Source organism: Sorex fumeus, unplaced genomic scaffold (genome assembly GCF_029834395.1).
Source record: "Sorex fumeus unplaced genomic scaffold, SorFum_2.1 ptg000051l, whole genome shotgun sequence".
Classification (NCBI taxonomy): Eukaryota; Metazoa; Chordata; class Mammalia; order Eulipotyphla; family Soricidae; genus Sorex; species Sorex fumeus.
In genome coordinates this window covers 29684911-29705300 of record NW_026606108.1, presented here as the reverse complement: position 1 = coordinate 29705300, position 20390 = coordinate 29684911, and the positions used below count along the sequence as shown (strand labels likewise).

Here is a 20390-nt window from a genome sequence, read left to right as displayed (position 1 = left end):
CAGTTAGGAATTAATTTTGTAGGGTATTTTTGTTGTTGTTGTCTTTGCCATGTCATATAAGCAAAGCCTAAGAATGCAGATATCCTCAGGAACAAAATTAATTCAACCTAGAGGAAGAAGAGAAATTACCCTTTGTTGTTGCTGTTTGTCTGGTTTGGTTTAGGAAGGGGGGGAAGGGAGGGCAGTTGCTTCGCTTCTATTTTGTGACGAGGTAGAGTGGGGAGATCGGCAGAGAAGCTTGGGAGGAGAGAGGATGGGTTCCGCTTCAGATTTATGAAGTTAGAGATGCCAGAAAGACATCTGAGAAGTCCCTGAACATCTGGCAGTCAGCAGCAAGGTTAGGATGGAGATAGAGTTGGCAACTAATCACTGGGTAAGTGAAATTGAGCCCATGGATCTGGATTATATCACCCCAGAAAGCACATGGTGTGAGGAGCAGAAAGGGAAGGAAGAAGATGGGGGAAGGGGAAGTCCGCATTTAGGAGTGTACATATGGAAGAAGACTTGCTCACGAAGGAAAGAGGGATATAAAGAAAATCAAAGAGGAGCTACAATAGACGCCCAGGGAATAGTGAGAAAAGGAGGGGCTGCTTAACTGTACCAAGATCTGTCTGTGTTAGAGAGATCGAGTGCAAAAGAAATAGAAAGTGTTGCCTCAGCCTGTGGCAGCTGTCTCAGCCCTAGCAGTCAGAGTGCTGCATTCGTACTTGCCTGTCACATTTAAATAGGCTACTTAGAACATTCTAGGTTTCTTAAGTCTCAACTTTCTGGTAGACTCCTTCATATAAGTTAGCTATTGTGTGTGAAAACCACACATATTGGAGTAATCTTTTTATTAAGTCCTTGCCTTTGATGTCTTCATTGTCCACATCAACTATGCTGAGCTCACTATCTCCTAAATCTTGAGACCATTTTCTGCCCACATGCATGGTGAAAGACAACTTAGTGGAAACCACACATTTTGCAGTGAGAGAGGACATTTTAGAGTGTGGCTGCTCATTAGAGCTCAATGTGTGCCCTGCCTAATGCCCCCCACCCATGGGGAGTCATCTGCACACCAGTTCCGATGGCGTCTGGAAGCTATTTCAGGGGTGGCCTGCTTCATTTAGCTCTGAGAATCAAGATGCTGTCTGTGTGCTGCTCAAGGCTGTCGCTGATCTTCATCACTTCCACATATCTCCTTGTGCACAACCCGGCCTGAACTGGTTTATACTAAAAAGATAAGGATGAGCTACACAGGCAATAGATTGACATTTTACCAAGAGGTAATGCCATTTGCCTACTGAAAATCTTCAAAGAGCACGATTTTCATTTTTTCTTTTTCTAGAAGTCCCTCCCTGTGAGTGTGGGCCAACTGGACCCACAAGTGCCCAAGGATTCTGTGCTGCTCAAGCCTTGCAGTGCCAGGGATCACCACATCTGGAGATGCTCAGGGACTATCTAGTGCTGGGTACAGAATCAGGGTTGGCCTCATACAAGGTAAACACGTTAACCTCTATATGATCTCTCTAGCCCAAGTCCCTTTTCACTTCCTGATAGTCTCTTCATTCTGTAGATTGGTACTCCTCAACTGGGACCACTGCCCCTCTGTGGGTCCTCAGGCTATTCCAAGTATGTCACAGATAAAAATCATATAAGTGATGGAAGCAAAACATTAGACTAGGGTAGTTAGTAGTTCAGGGAATGGAGTAGGCACAGGAAGGAAACGAAGTGGAAAAAGAAGCTAAGAAACCCTGGTTAAGACCATGAGTTCTTTCTCAAGGCTGAAGCTCTGTCCAGTTTGCAACTATATGGCTTCAGCTTCCCTAGTTGGTGCTCTACCCAACATTTTTATTTGTGTACATGACATTCTTTCTACCTAAAACACTATTCCGCTTCTAAGAACATAAACTAAGAATTTTGATTTTACTATCACACATTTGGTCACTGTCACAGTGCCCCCGTTGTTCATTGATTTGCTCGAGCGGGCCCAGTAACGTCTCCATCATGAGACTTGTTGTTACTGTGTTTGGCATATTGAGTACATCACGGGTAGCTTGCCAGACTCTGCCGACCGTCACACATAATCTCATTTAATTTTAAACATAGCCCCTAGGGCTCAGCTAACATATTTCCCATTTTCCCATTTTATATAATGTAAGTGGATGTCCTGAGAGAGAGAACAAAGGTTCTGAGACCTTGAAGCTGCGTTGCAGTAGCAGAAGTTTTTGAACAGAGCCCAAAGCCCAGGACCTCGTATACTGCTCCCTTTCCTCCCTGGAGCCTGGGAGAGAGCCTTCTTTTTATTTTTGTCTGTCTGTTTTTGTTTTGGGATTACACCTGGTGGTGCTCAGGAGTCACTCCTGGTGGGCTCAGCACAATGGGGAAACCACACATGTCAGGAATTGAATAAGGGTTAGTCACATGCAAGGCAAGCACCCTATCTGCCATACTATCTCTTATGCTCTAAGAGTCTTCAGCTTTGAATCTTGGTCCCACACATTCTCACAAGTTTAGGGTCTTATTTACTTAATCTGTGCTCATTCTAATCCTACTATAGTGAAACCAGACAAAGTTATGTAAAATAATGCATGTTTTGTCTCTTGATTTAATAACTATAATTAGGGCTGGAGCGATAGCACAGCGGTAGGGCGTTTGCCTTGCACACAGTCAACATGGCGACCCGAGTTCGATTCCTCCGCCCCTCTCGGAGAGCCCGGCAAGCTACCAAGAGTATCTCGCCCACATGGCAGAGCCTGGCAAGCTCCCCGTGATGTATTCGATATGCCAAACACAGTAACAACAAAATCTCCAATGGAGACGTTACTGGGCCCGCTCGAGCAAATCGATGATCAACGGGAGGGCCTTTACTTTTTTACTTTAATTTGACTCCATCTCCCCATATCTAGTTCTCTACATGTTATAAATAAAGACATTCAGAAGTTGAAGAGAGTTGAATAAGAACTAGCTAAAGTGAAAATGAAGTTGCCTAGAACCTAGAACTTAAGACTCGAAGGCAGTATTTTCTTGTGTGTGTGTGTGTGTGTGTATGTGTGTGTGTGTATGTTTGTAGGTGTGTGTGTGTGTGCTGGGAGGTTCGGGGGGAGACACATCCAGCAGTGCTTAGGGCTTAGTCCTGGCTCTGTGCTCAGGACTCACTCCTGACAGTACTTGAAGAACTATGTGGGGTGCTGGTAACCTGGGTGAACTGTGTGCAGGAAAGGGCCTTACTCCCTCTACTAGCTCTCCAACCCCTAAATCAGAGCAAAGGTGGATATTACTGCTTGCCCCATGTGGTATGCTGGACCTAATTCAAAGGGGTAGAGTTGGCATCAAGTGCAACTAGTAGGTGTTTAGTTTGCTTAAAGAAGGTAGATTTCCAGGGCACATTGAGTCATTTTTTTTCTCTGAAAATGAGGCTGTAGGGCAAATAATTTTGGGAATCTCTGACTCTAAACCTGTGTGGCTGCCCCTTCTCAGTTTTATCAGTTTTATCTTTGATCAAAAGATCATTATAAAGTCACCCTAAAGTATCACTGTCCCTGTTTTAAAATATGTCTGAAATCAATAACTTGTAAAGGTAATCAGGCCAAGGCATAAAAATGATGAAAGAAAATAGGGAAAACAACCAAGATGAAAACAAATAAACCTCAGGATTTTACTGTACAAAGACAAATACTGCAACATTATCCGAAACTGCCTCATATGTTTAATATATTAATATCTGAGGCTGAAGGGAAGAAGAGCTAGTTACACATAAGTATAACTAAGTGACCATTTTATTACATAGAAGGCTCATTTTAAAATCTAGACCTTTAGAAAGCATCTGAAATAGGTAAACTAGTAAATCATTCAGTTCAGCTCTTCTGGCATGCAAGTACTGAATCCAAATAGGTCAACATTAATATAAAACAGTCTTGCCTTTTTTTTAAAAAATCAGAATTAGATAGCTTATGAAAAATGCTTGCAAATACGAACCATGCTTTACAAACCTATTAAAAATAAGACTTTTCTAGACATGTCTCCTTTATGCATAACGGTACACAAAGTCTGCTTTGTGTCATCCACGTACATGAGTAATTAGAACAGCTGGAACTTAGTATGATTCAAAAGTTGCAGCATGCAGATTTTCATATGACTCCTACAAGGCAATCTCCTTCAACAGACTAAACCCAAGTTGTTGCTGCTATTGTTACTGTTTTACAATTCAAAAGCTTTACCCACACACTTTTTTTTAATGGGGAGCAATATTCAGGATGGGGCCAATATTCAGCAGTATTCAGTCATGAGGCCAGAATACTTTGCTTGGGCCTAGCAAGAGTGCTGCTTGGCCCAAAAGGGCTAGAATGGACCCAAGGACTTCACACATGCAAGGCACAAGCTCCAGTCCTTAGAACTATATCCTCAACCTCCAGCCTTTTCTTTTTTACGTGTTCATGATATTTTGGGGGTTTTGTTGTTGTTTGGAGGCCATAGCCAGCAATGCAAAGGGGCTACTCCTGGCTGTGTTCAGGATCACTTATGGCAGTGCTCAGGGGTCTGTATTTGGTTCTAGGAATCAAACTGAGGTTGGTAGCATTTAAGGAAAGTACTCTAATCAGTCCCTATACTATCTGCCTGGGTTCCAATACTCTGAGTTTTATTTAGCTGTTTGTGTTTTAAATATCTTTTATTTCCATAAAGAACATAAAAGAGGGATGGTTCTTATTTAAATCAACTTGACTGTGTTCATAAAGATAGGTTCACTAAAGATTTCTGAAGTCGATGCTCATAGACTAATACTGCAACCTATTACAGAGGAAAAATGAAACTACATTGAGTTAGAACATACTGTAATTCTGAATTAAAGCTCCAGATAATTGATGGCATAAATATCCTATGGTATCTGAAAATAATACTTACTATCACAATTTATATTCCTGATCAAATACCATCGTTTTTAAACAAATAAACCAAAAACTTACAATTGATATCTTGGTCCTAACTACATTAATTCCAAATATTTTATTGGCAATCACATTTCAATGTCTTGACAGTAATAACTTCAGTATTTGCATGTTTCCCCATCTTCTAACTAGAATTATTGCTTACAATTGTGAATAATCACTGAGATATGTGTGGATTAGATGCTAAGGCAGTTTCCTAGTGAAATTTGTCATTGTTTTCTGAATGTTGTCTCTGACTTTCAGATACCCTTTGGTAAAGAAACCATTCATTTATTTTTTCTAGCATTCTTGCAAGTGCTGAAAATCTGCCAGAGAAGGTAAAGAAGTCTACTGAACAATCACCATTTAATTTTTGTGAAGAACTGACAAACCCAAGGCCACCAATGTTAGGAATGTGTCTGAAGCTCTGAAACTTCCAGATTTACAGCATTCTAAGAATAAAACTGAAAATAAAAGTGTATATATACTCTTCTTATTATTCCTCTGTTCATTTTGTTTCCAGAATAATTTTTCCCCAAGTTAATGGAAGGATGAGAGGAAGAGGAAGAGAAGGAGGGGCAGAGGAAGAGAGAAGTGAGAGCACTTCTGGTCAAAGTAATGAGCTAGCCATACTATTTTTACTGAGTGAGACTAAAATATGGCCATGAGCTCACAGTGTTCTGTTTCAGGATTTCTGGAATGACCTGGATGGCATTTCTATTCCAGTGAGATGAACAGCATGCCATGAGGAACACTTCACAGTCCAAGAAATCTATAGGTCTTGTTATATATTGACCTCTGAAGTTCTTTGGAGTTCTTTTTAAAAATATATTATAATGAGTGCTACATAGAAAGTTAAAAGATAAATCTAAAATTTGTCACTAACCACAAGACATTTCACTCTTTTTGTTTTTTCCTTTGATTTTGGTTTTTGTTTATTTTTTGTTTTTGTTTTTCTGCCACCCCTGGCAATGCTCAGGGCTTACTACTATCTTTGCATTCAGGGGTCAGTCCTGATGTACTCAAGGACCATATGTGGTGCCAAGGATCAAGTCCAGGTCAGGCATATGCAAGGTAAGCACTCTACTTGCTGTACTATATCTGTGGTCCCAATGCTTTGCACATTTTTTAAAAAGTATAAAAAACAGTAGACGAATAGACAGAGTTTAAAACGGTTGTTTTTGTTTTGGGAACACACCCAGCAGTGCTCAATGCTTATTCCTGGCTTTGTGCTCAGGGATCATTTCTGGTGAGACTTTGGTAGGAACTATATTGTGGTGCCAGTGATAGAATCTGGGCTAGCCACTTGCATGGCAAGAGTCTTGCCTGCCGTACTCTCTCTGGGCCAGAGTAACAGAATTTTTAAAAAATAATTGCTCTCACACTACATAGCCCAATCCTCTCAGGAGAGACTTACCTGGAATCACCCCACAGTAATGAGCTGACTTCCCTGTGCTTTGCTCCTCCACGGACCTTTTCTGCCTATAGACACGGTGTGGGTGACCTGTGATGGCCACTGTATCATTGAGAGGTTCAATAAAGAGGAAGTCCTCATTGAGCTGTATAAACCCCATCTGGAACATAAAACATAAGAGGAGATACTCAAAAAATACCATTAAAATGCTTGACTTCCTTGGAAAGCTATGGCAGCAACCCGACCAATAAGGTGATTGTCTCCCCTTTCATGACCTCATCTTTATGTACTGTATTGCACGAGCATAAATTTCATTTAGTCAGTCTTAGCCTGTATGGGTGGGAGGCGAGATGCCAGCAACAGATGCACAGTAAAAATTCTGGAATGTTGAAGGCTCCCTATGGGAGGCCCGTAGGGTCACTTACAAGAACAGCATGTACAGAAGAGCAATGCCATTTTTAATTGCCTCCACCAGAGAGTCCAACTTTTAGACAGTCATATTTAATAAATTCATGTCACCTATCAAAAGCAAATGCATGATGACACTGAAGTGGCATGAATATAAAATCTTAAAGCCTTCCACTGAACATTTGTAAAATCTTTTGAATAATAAATTACAAAAGAAAATAAGTACTGCTTACATAAACTAGGTTCATTTGGTACAGTATCATAACCAACTGTGGACAGAGGGCAAAAGGCTGTAAAACATGGTAGTGACTAGGTAAAGGTAAGATAAAGGCCCTCCCGTTGATCGTCGATTTGCTCGAGCGGGCCCAGTAACGTCTCCATTGGAGACTTTGTTGTTACTGTGTCTGGCATATCGAATACTCTCGGTAGCTTGCCGGGCTCTCCGAGAGGGGCGGAGGAATCGAACTCAGGTCGGCCATGTTGGCCGCTTGTAAGGCGAACGCCCTACCTGCTGTGCTATGACTAATAAACAGAATTTATAGGTCCAGGGCCAGGTCAACGGTAGAGGCCTCCTTGAAAGCATGTGCCCTTGCATTTCATATAGGAGCACTCACATGCCAAGTCTGATCCCAGTTGCACTACCACAGCAAAAATAGGGGGATCTCCAACATACTGCAACCAAGGCTGTGTGTGTCCCTGATATCAGAGTAAGTAAAAAGGGAAGATTAAAAAAAGGGGGAAGAATGGGGGGGGGGGGGCGCAAAAAAGAACTCACAAATAGAGCTCATTTTAATATATTGAAGTCTATTATAATTTCCTTCCTCCTTAAGCATATAAAATTGCATTATAACTGGGAAAATATTCCACATGGAAAGACATATAACTTGGTCCTTTTAATTTTTACTATTTTACTCCAACCTATACATAACATATGTTTAACTATTCCTTGAACTCTTTAGCAATTATTTTTGAAGAAATTATATACTAGAACCTTCATTGTGCATATCCAATATGCCAACATCAAAGTTCCTAATTCTGTTTTAAATTTACTATGTGAATTAAATGTATAATTCATTTTAACATAAGCCACATATAATTAACAAAAGAAAAACATAATTACTTCTATACATATAATAATTCTTCCAAATGGAATATGAGCAGAGGAATCTGCACATATAAGTTCTACTTAGCATAGAGAGGTTTTCATAATAAAGTGATTTGCATCCCCTACACAGAAAGCCCAGCCAATGGCTACACACTTCCACATTTCACTCTGTACAGAACTGATGTTATAAGATGTTTTAAAATAAACCTAAGGTTGTAGAGATAACACATAAGTTAAGATTGTATACCTTGCATGTGGCTGACCCTGATTTGATTCTTGGCAACATATAATATGGCCTACAATACAAAATAATAATAACACTGCAGTACTATCCTCCCATTGTTCATTGATTTTCTCCATTGTGAGACTTTTTGTTACTGTTTTTGGCATATCGAATATGCCACGGGGAGCTTGCCAGGCTCTGCCATGTGGGTGGAATACTCTCGGTAGCTTGCCGGGCTCTCCGAGAGGGATGGAGGAATCAAACCCGGGTCAGCCGCATGCAAGGCAAACACCCTACTCGCTGTATGATTCCTCATGATTTTTATTTTATTTACTTCGTTCACTATTGAAATTGTTACGACCTCTGCTTCTCCTCTTAATTTTCTCTCTTCCAGACACTCCCTTTCTATCCTAGACAGACAGACAGAGAGACAGAGAGACAGACAGACAGACAGACAGACAGACACACACACACACACCCTAGGGATGGGTAAAGGTAAGGTAAAGGTAAAGGCCCTCCCGTTGATCGTCAATTTGCTCGAGTGGGCCCAGTAACGTCTCCATTGGAGACTTTGTTGTTACTGTGTCTGGCATATCCAATACTCTCGGTAGCTTGCCGGGCTCTCCGAGAGGGGCGGAGGAATCAAACTTGGGTCGGCAATGTTGGCTGCGTGTAAGGCGAACGCCCTACCCGCTGTGCTATCGACTAGGGATGGGTATATTGCAAAAAGTTGTCTTCTAATGGGTAATTTATAATATCTGGCAAGTATAATAGTAGCATATGTTAAGATTGCTTCTAGTGTTTTATTTTCCACATTTTTTTCATGACTTTAAATATGAAACTATAGCTTAAACTTAAAATGAAATCCAAAAAATTTTCTCTGGGTCTAATTTGATGAGAAGGTTTTTTTTTAAGGAAAAAATTTAAAATTAATAATTTTAAAAGTTGATGCATACCTATATTTGGGCTAAGAATAGGTCCAAATTATACAATACTGATAAAGGATGGGAAAAATATCTAGTTATGTAATACTTGTCTTAATATGATTCTGAGCTGTAGGCAATCTTCAAGGGAACCAGTAGAACAGATAGTGTGGCTGATAATTAAGATAATAATAATGCTGTTTTCCTAAATCATAAATTTGTAATGTTGCATTCATTAAACAGGTTACATGGATGGTTAGATTTCTAACAATAATCTCTATAAAATTTAACTGAATGCATTCATATAAAAGTTAAGGGCTGTACCCAAAACCTCACAATGAGAGAACTGATCCACACAACTGAGTTGGGGGAGAATTATAAAAAGGGGGTTAGGGTCCAGGAGGGAAGGAGGTGGGATGCTGGGGAAGGGTTTGGTATTAGAAGTATGTGCATGGGAAACCATCACTAACAGCATTGCAAATCACAGAACCTCAATCAATAAAATATTTTTTAAAAACAAAGTGAAATAAAATTATTATGAAAAAAAATACAATGGCCCTAAGAACAGATTTTAGATTAAGACTTGTTGAATCATAATTTGTTCATGGTGATGTAACTATGAGAATTTCACACTTTTACTTAGACAAAAACTTCATAAGGTTGTTGTAAGAGTCATTTCAAATTTTTTTTTTTTTTTTTTTTTTTTGCTTTTTGGGTCACACCTGGCGATGCTCAGGGGTTACTCCTGGCTCATGCACTCAGGAATTACTCCTGGCGGTGCTCGGGGGACCATGTGGGATGCTGGGAATCGAACCTGGGTCGGCCATGTTGGCTGCATGCAAGGCGAATGCCCTACCCGCTGTGCTATCGCTCCAGCCCCACATTTCAAATTTTTTAATTCTTAGTAATTTTTAGATGTATCCGAGCTTTATAAGTTTCATGTAAGCATGGTTAAAATTCAACACATATGGGGCTGGAGCGAAAGCACAGCAGGTAGGGCATTTACCTGGCATGCAGCCGACCCAGATTTGATTACCATCATCCTATATGGTCCTCTGAACATCGCCAAGAATAATTCCTAGGGCATGAGCCAAGAGTAACCACTGTGCATTGTTGGGTGTGACCCAAAAAGTAAAAAAAAAAAAACCACACATTTAAAGTAAGACTAAAGTTCACCACTAAAGGTCCAATTTTTAGACCATTTTTTTTTCTTTCTTGGGTCACACCTGGCAATACACAGGAGTTACTCCTGGTTCTGCACTCAGGAATTATACCTGACAGTGCTCAGGGGACCATATGGGATGCTGGGAATCGAACCTGGGTTGGCTGTGTGCAAGGCGAACACCCTACCTGCTGTGCGTTTGCTCCAGCCCCTTCAGACCAATTTTTAAAAAGCACCTGTAAAACTCTTATCATGGGATCTAATACAGAGTAAGTCAGTTAACACTTGCCATACTTTTTATTCACGAGGCAAGTCATAATAAATATAAGCACCAAAATATTTTACTATGCACTTTATGAGTTCTGAGAGACCAAAGAACCAAAATGTGTCTCTTTGTACCATAATGGAATACTAAACATTGTCTAAAATAAATTATTTTTGTAGTATTTAGAAACCCCCATGACACAGAATTATTTGCTGCTAGAATTTTATTTATAGACATTTTTAAATGAGAATCCCAATTTTATTTATTTATTTATTTAATTTTTATTAGTGAAACACCATGAGGTACAGTTGTAGACTTACAAATTTTTATGCTTGGGTTTCAGTTATACAATGATTGAGTACCCTAGTTTTAAAAAGAAAAAAACTGATGGAATAAATATAAACAGTGACTCATTTCAATATGGATCCACTATGCAACCTCAAGGCACAACTGCATTCAGTCCTGGGGTATATGAGCACTATGTGCTCTGAGTTCTGTCCTCAGGTTTCTGGGTCAGAGACAAGGACGCAGTCCTATAGTGCAGGCTGCTCCTTCAGCTATATCTCCCTCAACACTGACTTTCATTAAAACACAATTGCAGAAAATCTTGAGGTTTTCTGTGTTCCCACTTTTCCACTAACAAAATAAGCTGCTTCATCTGAGCTTTACATGGACAAACATGAGTCCCTATTAGCTGCTCTACTCAAGTGCTGCTTTGTAATCCAATTAGGTAGCATTTACAATCATGTGATTATCATCATGAAATTCAATTTAGCCAAACTGCATGAATGTTTATATATTGTTGCTTCAGTTTGCCTAGTATAAATGTTTTATTTGTTAAAGTTCAAGGTAATTATGAACTATCAAATCAAACCCCAAAAATTAAAGCCCCAAAGTAAGCATAACAACAAAATGTTAAAGAGCAAAGTGGCTCTCTCACGATCCATGCTTCTAGATTAACTCCTTTACTTCCACTGCTTCTCTTCTCTTCAAATAACTCAAGTATACCTACCAGCCTCTCTCAGCTTCTCTCTCTTCTTCCTTTCTGGAAATTTTATTTTCCAGAGCCTTGGAATTTGAGGTAAACTTTTTAGTAGACAGGCTCAAAGTGATTATCTGGGAATCTTGAATCATAGTTCATTTAAAAATCACATGTAACATATCACCAGGACAAAATACCCCAAGTCTTAATGGTGGACAAATTTCAGGATTGCAAGATTTGGATAAGGAACCAGGACAGAGTGGAGGTGCAGCTTACTAAACAATTCATAAAGCAGTCTGACTTGAGCCATTAAAAGTGAAACTATAGCCCCCAAATAAACATGTAACAATGTCAGATGACAGCATTCTTTATAGGAAAAGGAAAGTCATTGTCCTAAAGCTGAGAACAATGACTCTATTGCCCGACTGTTAGAGAATTAGTGTAAGAGATTTAATGAGCACTGGAAAGAGCCCACATCTCTCACTTCTACAAAGCAGTAATGAGTTGCTGAAAGGCACTGAGGTCATGAAAGTCTACAAGCACAGTTTTTCAAAAACAGTCACACCTGTGTTCATTGTAGCTCTGTCTACAAAAGTCAAGATCTAGAAGCATCCCATGCACTCAACAGCCAACATTTGGTAAAAAGAAGCTGTGATACGTTGTATACACACATACACATACATACATACACACACACATATACACACATACACACTCAATGGATTGCCACTCAACTGTCCGATGAAATTATTTGTTTAGGAGCACATGGATAGAACTGGAAAGGGTCACGTTACTGAAGTCAGAAACAGAAAGCATACTAGATGATCACACTTGTGTGCTACATAAAGACACCAAGAAGGAGAGTAGATAAAGGTCCAATGAAGACAAACCCTGGACCCAAACCACATTGCTAAGGTTATGGGGTGCCAAGTGAGATGGGCACAAGAGGGTGAGAGTCTGCTGGACTTTAATAACATATATTTTGAGGAAGCATGGTACTAGGTGAATGAGACCAGTTGTAGTTGCTGGTTTTGGCATATCAAATACACAACGGATAGCTTGCCAGGCTGTTCCGTGTGAAGGTGTCGAAAATCAGATGGGCTGGTCACGTAATGAGATTTAAAGACTACCGCTGGACTAGAGCTGTTACCGACTGGATTCCACGGGATGTCAAAAGACCGCGTGGCCGCCCACCTTCCAGATGGTCAGACTTCTTCGTCAAGATCATGAACGATCGGTTTGAGGCCCTTCACGTTCCCGGAGCGAACAGATGCCATTGGGCTACACTAGCACGCGACAGGGACAAATGGAGACGTTACTGGCGCCCGCTCGAGCAAATCGACAACTAACGGGAAGTTAAGTGATTAAGTGATGGTACTAGGCCCCTAAAACATGCACAGCTGCCCTAAAATATTCCTTTTTAATTTGATTATAATGGAGCACTCGAAGTATAAATAATAAACATAGTTAGGGTACTGAAAAAATTAAAAGAATGGTAAAAATTGATAAAATGAAAAATGAGAGTTCCATGCAATCACAATCACGATCATCTTGTTGTTTGTCGATTGCCTCGAGCAGGCATCAGTAATGTCTCCTTCATCCTAGCCTGAGATTTTAAAAAGTGCCATATTCAAGGCTGTCCCAGGTTTAGGAGAATGAGACCCAACATTGTTACTGGTATTTGGCATATTGGGTATGCCACAGGGAGTTTGCCAGACTCTGCCATGTGGGCAGGCTACATTCAGTTGCCTGCCAGGTTGTCCAAAGTAGGAATGAGATAATAAGATGTCGCACAGCCACATGCTTCCAGGAGGTGGGTCTTATAGTCTCTGGGTCTTGGCCGTTGATGGTATTATGTGGAGCTGGGGGTCAGTTGGTGGGTGTGACCTTTGCCTACTGGAAGATGGAGGATCTGGGTGGAGGATGCTCAGCCCTGATCCGAGCAGGCTTGGAGATCTCAGCCCCCGGGACCCGCATGCCTTTGTTCCTCTGCCGGCACTTTCATGCATGTGGAAAGTGGTCTCAGCATGGTTGTGGCTGGTTCTGGAGGTCTTCAGCTGCCAGAGCTCTGCTCGGGGCTGGGAGGGAAACTCAACCGGTCCCCCTCCAAGGGGCCCTGGCAAGGACAGCCAGGCGCGGGGACAGGAGACTCTGCGCTGTTTTCTTCCGGGAGCTGGGTTTTATAGTCTCTGCAATACTGCTATCCAAAATGATTGATTCATTTTGATGGCCTTTACTTATTTTACATCATAATTTTTGCCCAAGAAAAGCTATCATTCCTCCCATCCTTGGCAGTCTAATCCCTCACACAGCCCCACCCTTAATAAAAGCCATCAATTTTCATATGATTTTTTCCATCCATCCACCTTATCAGAATCTCTTGTTGCTTACAGTGATTTTAAGGATAAATCAAAATGGATTTTTTTAATTTTTGTGTCACACCTGGCTCTGCATTCAGGAGTTACTCCTGACGGTGCTCAGGGGATCACATAGGATGCTGGGAATTAGACCCGGGTCGGCCACGTGCAAGGCCGTGCCACGTGCAAGGTCGGTCACTGTGCTATCTCTCCAGCCCCATGGATTTTTTTTTAAATTGGTGCTCCTTTAAAGTTGAAAACAAAGTACATTTAGTTCTAGGTCTGTTTCTAAATTTATCAAGTTTACTCAAAAACTACTAAGTTCCAATGTGCCTTTCTCACAACAAACGTTTATGACTATGTTGAATCCCTATCATAATGACAATATGCAAGGAAACACAGTGATGGAAGAGGAAAGATTTAACATTTGTCTCTAATGACTATTATATATTAGAAGGAAATACAGGTAAAAAAATAGACATTCAGACAGATATAATTAATAAGTGATTAAATACAAAAACTTACATTAAAGAAACAATGATTCCAAAGAAACTGGGAGAGGAAGGTGAATCAGTGACAAATCTCTAAGAAGAAAATATTTGATGCACGACTACGAAATGAGAAGTGAGAAGGAATGCAAGTGGGGGAAGGATGGTGACTAGGTGAAGTAAAGCCATAGACCAAGCTGAGTACCTTGGGGACATTAAAGGAATGATATCATGACATTAGATTTGAAAAATAAACAGATTGAGGTTGGAGAGAGAGGACAGGTGGTAAGGTAGCCTTGCAAAGCCACCAGTCCTGGTTCACCCTGATTCAATTTCTGGTAGTGCACAGAGTCCCTTAAGCATGAGGGGTCACTCTTAAGCACAGAGCCAGGAATAACCCGAGACTGCTGGTGTGACCTAACCCACACCACCAAGGGAAGACATTAAAAAATCATTACTCACTACAACATACATTTTTTTCTATATGTATCTCATCATAAAACATTTTAAAATTAAAAGGAATAGAAAAATGCATTTCTTAGCAAGATAAAGGCAAGACAAGTGCTGTAGCAACAACAAAAAATGTTGCTTCTGTTGGGGTAGGGGCAAGAAATCAAGGATGGCAATAAGAAATCAAGGATGATTTTTTCCCATTATATTTCTCATAATACATATTCACTTATGTAATGGCATAAAGCCATGGCCTAGATTATTCCTTAACATCAAAGACAGGCTGAAGGGGAAAGAGGAGAGACCTGTTAGGAGGCCATTGCAGTCATTAGGGCAGTAAATAATGGTGTGAGAAGAGGAAATTCAACCAGCAAGGAACATCTATCCTTGAGTCAGGACCTATATTGAAAAACTACCCTAAAGACCAAGGCAGTGTGGCAGAAGCCATAGAAAATAACAGCAGCAGCACGAAACACAACAGAGGGGTAGGCAGAGCACACTTCACGCAGAGCTTTGAAGACCATAATGAGATAGATTTTATTTGAAGTGTAACTGGAAACGTCTGTCAGTGGATGGTATAATCACATATATTCAGAGGAAAATCATTCTTTTCTTTTCTTTTTCTTTTTTTTTGAAAGAAGATTCTATGGTAAGAAGGGTAGAGGGGATAAAACTTTGGAGTCCATTAAAGTCATTGTAAGGCCATGATGGCTAGACTACAGATGTGGAGAAAAGTAAATACACTTGAGTTCCATTTTCCATTCTAGGATCAACGAGAGAATAGCCATCAACATTTGTTGATGTTTCAAAAGGAAGAATTCAGAAGGGCAGAGGTATAGTTCATTGGAGAGAACTCCAAAGTGTCTGACCCAAGTACCCAAGAAGGGGAGATAGAGATTTGTAATTGAGATGTAAATTTTAGAAAGTAAGGATTTTTTAAAAAAGGATTTAAGGGGTAAAGAACATTTTCCCATAGAACTGTATTTGTTATACCATATCTGTGTGTGACAGCTTACTAAAGAAGTCAGAATAAAGTTGGGTATAGAGCTCAGTGGAGAATTTTGAGCTAGAAATTTGTATCTGAGAGTCCCCCCACATAAATGTCATTTTTGCAGTCAATAAGAAGAAACAGTATTTTCAAGACAGAATGTGGAAAGTCAGAAGAGGGCTTATGACCAAACCATAAATTCTCTAACACTGGGAAGAGGAGAAAGAATCAGCAAGGAAGACTGATGAAGAAGGATGAGTGAAGCTAAAAAAAAAAAAAAAGGCAAACGCTTTTAGAGTTGATTTTAAATACCAGAATGAACTCTTTCTAGGACTCTAGAACTGGCTTTAATACAGTCATGCCAGCACTGCAAATTAAGTCTTCTTTAAACATAAGCCTTGCATGATATCGGACATCAAGGCGTTAAAGAGTAAACGCTCCTGCTCCTTTTCTTTCACTCTGAGTTAATTGCTCTGCTTAGCCCATATTGCTCAGATTTCTTAATCTGGGATCCTACACAAGATGATCAAACACAAATGCTCACACTACTCTTAAATTCAATCACAAAAATACATGCCAGAAACATAGCACATCAGTATGGACACTTGCTTTGCATGCGGCCCCAACCCACGTTCAATCCCCAGCACCACCTATAGTTTCCTGGGGAAATGTCAGAAGTAAACCCTGAACAAAGAACTAGGTGTAAGCCCTGAGTACTACCAGATATGGCCCAATGCCTCCTGCCAAAGCCCACTTCCAAAAATCAAAACCCCAAAGAACAAAAGGGATCTCCCCTGCCTATATTGCTCAGGATTGCCCCATGGTATAACCACCTGACTTTCTTTTGTTGCACATGAGAGACTTTCATGTTCTCATTTTCTACTACATGTTCTATTTTGTTTAGTCATGAGAATTCAAACAACGTCTTTACCTTTGGTGGTGTGGGGAGGGAGGGCATGAGTGTGTACCATACCAGTAGTGCTTAGGGAGTCACTCCAGGCAGTACTCAGGATACCATGCAGTACAGGGGATCAAGCCCAGATCCAAGGCATGTAATTAGCCCATTGAGTTACCACCAGCCCTGAAATTTTAAACTTTCTTAACTTTGACCTATATGTTTTTTTAAGTGGCTTCCAACATGCCACCCACCCTAGCACTTAATGACTTTGGTGCCTATTCAGTTATTCACCTAGTGGTTATAGGGTTAGTCACCCCATGGTGTTTCAGGTCTGTTCACCATGGTGATGAATGCTTCCAGCACTTATCTCATGCAATTCCAGCCCAGTTATGCACTTTAAGTAGAACTGAATGAGACCGCTGAGAAAGTTGCACAGCTGCAATGTGAAGGACTCATCATTGCCAGGTCTCGCTGGTGACCTCACAATTGACAGAGATGCTGCCAGCCTCCTACATACCCCAGGAGAGTAGCTGCACACTCATTTTACCATGGAAACAAGATGATTGTAGCAAACTACTCGAGGTCCATTGCAATGGTGCTCAAGAGACATGGAAAATGTGTTGCAACTACTTTTCCAGATGCAAATAAAGGTCAAATAAATACATTAATTTGCTTATTCAACAATGCTACCCAGTGCAGGCTATAGGTCAGTGAATGTGCTGGAGGCAGCTGGTAGAATCACAGTCACATTAAAAGAGAAAATCTTAAAATATCCTTTACTTTGGTTAATGAATACTTTAACTCCTACCCCCACCAATCAAAAAATTGTATGTTGTCATTTTCCAATTAAGACCCTTGAAGAACTGAAATATTCTCCCACGGCTCCATTTTGTATAGCATTAAGTAAGACCCAAGATTTTATATTGGTGGTTTTATATTAGGGAGTAATAACTCCTGTACCAACAAAGTTCTTTCTCACAAGGCAGATTTCCTAACTACAAAATCCCCCAAACTATTGTTTGACTAGAAAGAACTGAAAGAACACAGTTAACTCACCACTCCACCCATTTCCCACCCTTCCTTTCTATTCTCTTTCATGCATGTCCATCCCAACAGTGAATATACAAAGATTAAAAACACTACTGTAATCTCAGGTGAAATAATCTGTGATATGCTGAAAACCCAACCACTCTGGATATCCCAAACCACATCAAGATTGCTGTCTCTGCAGCACATTATCTGAAAGATATATACCAGAGCACATCCAAACAACAAATTCGAGTCCACTTCATTTTAAATTGCACCCAAAGAAGAAATCATTCATCAGTATCTTTGATAATACTGAATATTCTGTTTGTGCATTCCAATCACTAAAAGCAATTTGACTCTGAAGTAATCCAGACCTCTACTGGACAACAGTAACTCTTAGAAAAATTTGCATGAAAGTCTCGTTTGCTTTTTCAGTATTACCTTAAACCTTGAGTCCTGATTTTTGCATCCAAGAACCTTTCTACTTTTCATACCTAAGATAATCTCAGTCTCTCTGCTGGTGTCCAGTTACAACAACCATTCCTGATATGAAATGGCTCTATATCCTTCATCATTATTTTCATTTGACTTGAATGTTCTCTAGCTTACAAATGCCTTTCTTAAATTTAACTTTGATTTTAAAGTATGAAAGTGAATTGTTGAATGAGAAATATTTTACACAGAGAATGAAATGGAAACTACCTCAATATTTGCCATTAGGGATTAATAAACTAAATTATGGTATACTAAGGGAAAACATATGTTACATTGTGATGACGTTACTGAAGTCAAGTGAAAATACTTAAAATGCATTTACTATGTTACATTTCTTTTAAAATACTGTAAATCCTAAGTATGCTTTAATTTTAATGTTCAAAATAACTCAATACAAAGGAAAACAGGCAGGTAGATAAAAACAATACACCAAATTCTTAATAGCGGTTATACAGTATAAAATATGAACATCTTTTTCTAAATTTTTTGTGATTGTACTTTTATATTTTATGATTTATATATAAAATGCATATGGGTTATATAAAATCATAACTATATTATAAATTATATTTAATTTCATGGGCTGGAACCATAGCACAGCGGGTAGGGCATTTGCCTTGCATGCCGCACAATCGGTAGACCCAAGTTCGATTTCTCCGCCCCTCTCAAAGAGCCCGGCAAGCTACCGAGAGTATCTCACCAGCACGGCAAAGCCTGGCAAGCTACCCATGATGTATTCAATGTGCCAAACACAGTAACAACAAGTCTCACAATGGACATGTTACTGGGCAATATAACAAACACTTCCCATTCAAATTATTGGTAAGCTTAAGGATCTCCTTGACTACCAATCTCAGTCCTACACCTTTCACTTTTCTTTAAAAAATAGTCACTTTTAAAATTTAATCTGATTTCTTCTAGATCTTCATGCTCATGATCACACATAAAAAGATGAATGTGATCAGAAGATTCATGTTGAATTCCTTAAAATATAAATAAATAATATAATCTAAACAGAGTCCTGCAACTTGCTTTTTTATTGAAGCCAATGTATGAAAGAATGGGAAAAATAAAAACAGTGAAGAGATCTGATTATGATTAAGCAAAAAGAAAATCTTAAAGAAGCTCAAACATTCTGCAATCATAAGAGACTTTGTTAACATGCTTGACACCATTAAAATGTAGAAGCGCTTTATGACAAAATATCCAGAATAAACTCTACCCAGCTAGAAGAAAAAATGTAACTGTAACAAAGTTATTTAAAAGTAAATAATTTTAAGTTAGAATGAAAGTAGAAGAATCTCCAAATTATACTATAGAAAATTAAAACAGGTTAAACTCTAAAAGCTGTGTCATGAAAAGATGATCATTCAGACCAATTATCAAGGAAACAAAAATAATAGTGGAATGGCATTTTGCAGTCATTTACATGAAATAAAATTGTAAACTAGAGATTATTACAGATTGAAAGAGGATTGGAGAAATAGGCACTACAAAATAGTATTGGTAATAAAATGATTGTAAAGATACTTGGGGAGCATGTTTTTTTGCTCTCTTCAAATATATAATCTGAATGGCTCTCAGTTTCATCAAAAATAAATATTTGGCAGTGTGCATAAGGAAATGGGTAAGGAGAAAATTAGCAGTGCAAATTGTTCCTCCTAATTTGAAAAAGCAACAATAACTTGAAAAACCTCTACATGGACTAATCTAAAAGAATTAAGTAGTAAAAAAAATAGATGTTTCTAAAAGATAAGTAATTTGAGTTCTGTGTTTAATTTTTCATAGATCTGGGATGAATAGATCTATTTGTGGAAGAAAACAGAGATTTACGGGGAGTCAGAGTGATAGAGCAATGGCTTGTTTTGCATGCAGCTGACCCAGATTCAATCCCAGCACCATATATAATCCCACAAGTCCTGCCAGGAGTGGTCCCAGAGCACAGAGCCAGGAATAAGCCCTGAATTCTATGGGTATGGCCCAATAAATAAAAAATAAATTTAAAAAAATCTTTTAAAAAAACCCCAAAGATTCATTTGAAGGGTTGTGAATTCTCTTATATCATTACTGCTAAAGATTTCCATTCCATTTGATAAGAATTTATTCTACCACAAATCTGAAATTATTTTTATTCACTTTTATTTTATTTGGTAGCATTGACATGGGAATTTAAGTTCATTTCCTTCTCATGCAATACTATTAATTTGTTTACTCTTTCATAGGATCTCATGCAAGCAGTCCAATGAAGGCCCCATCCAGAAGTGTTCAGAAGGACACAGAATGCCAAGGACTGAATTTA

The 20390-nt window shown here is 39.4% G+C and overlaps 1 protein-coding gene across 1 annotated transcript in view; it reads right to left on the bottom strand.

Annotated features, from left to right (window-relative positions):
* The window catches only part of ADAMTS19 (ADAM metallopeptidase with thrombospondin type 1 motif 19), a 248810-nt gene that overhangs the window by 185320 nt on the left and 43100 nt on the right, over window positions 1–20390 (bottom strand). Inside the window, exon 4 of the mRNA XM_056124756.1 lies at window positions 6322–6478. Within this exon, the coding sequence (XP_055980731.1) occupies window positions 6322–6478 (157 nt within the window). The remainder of the gene's footprint in view (window positions 1–6321; window positions 6479–20390) is intronic.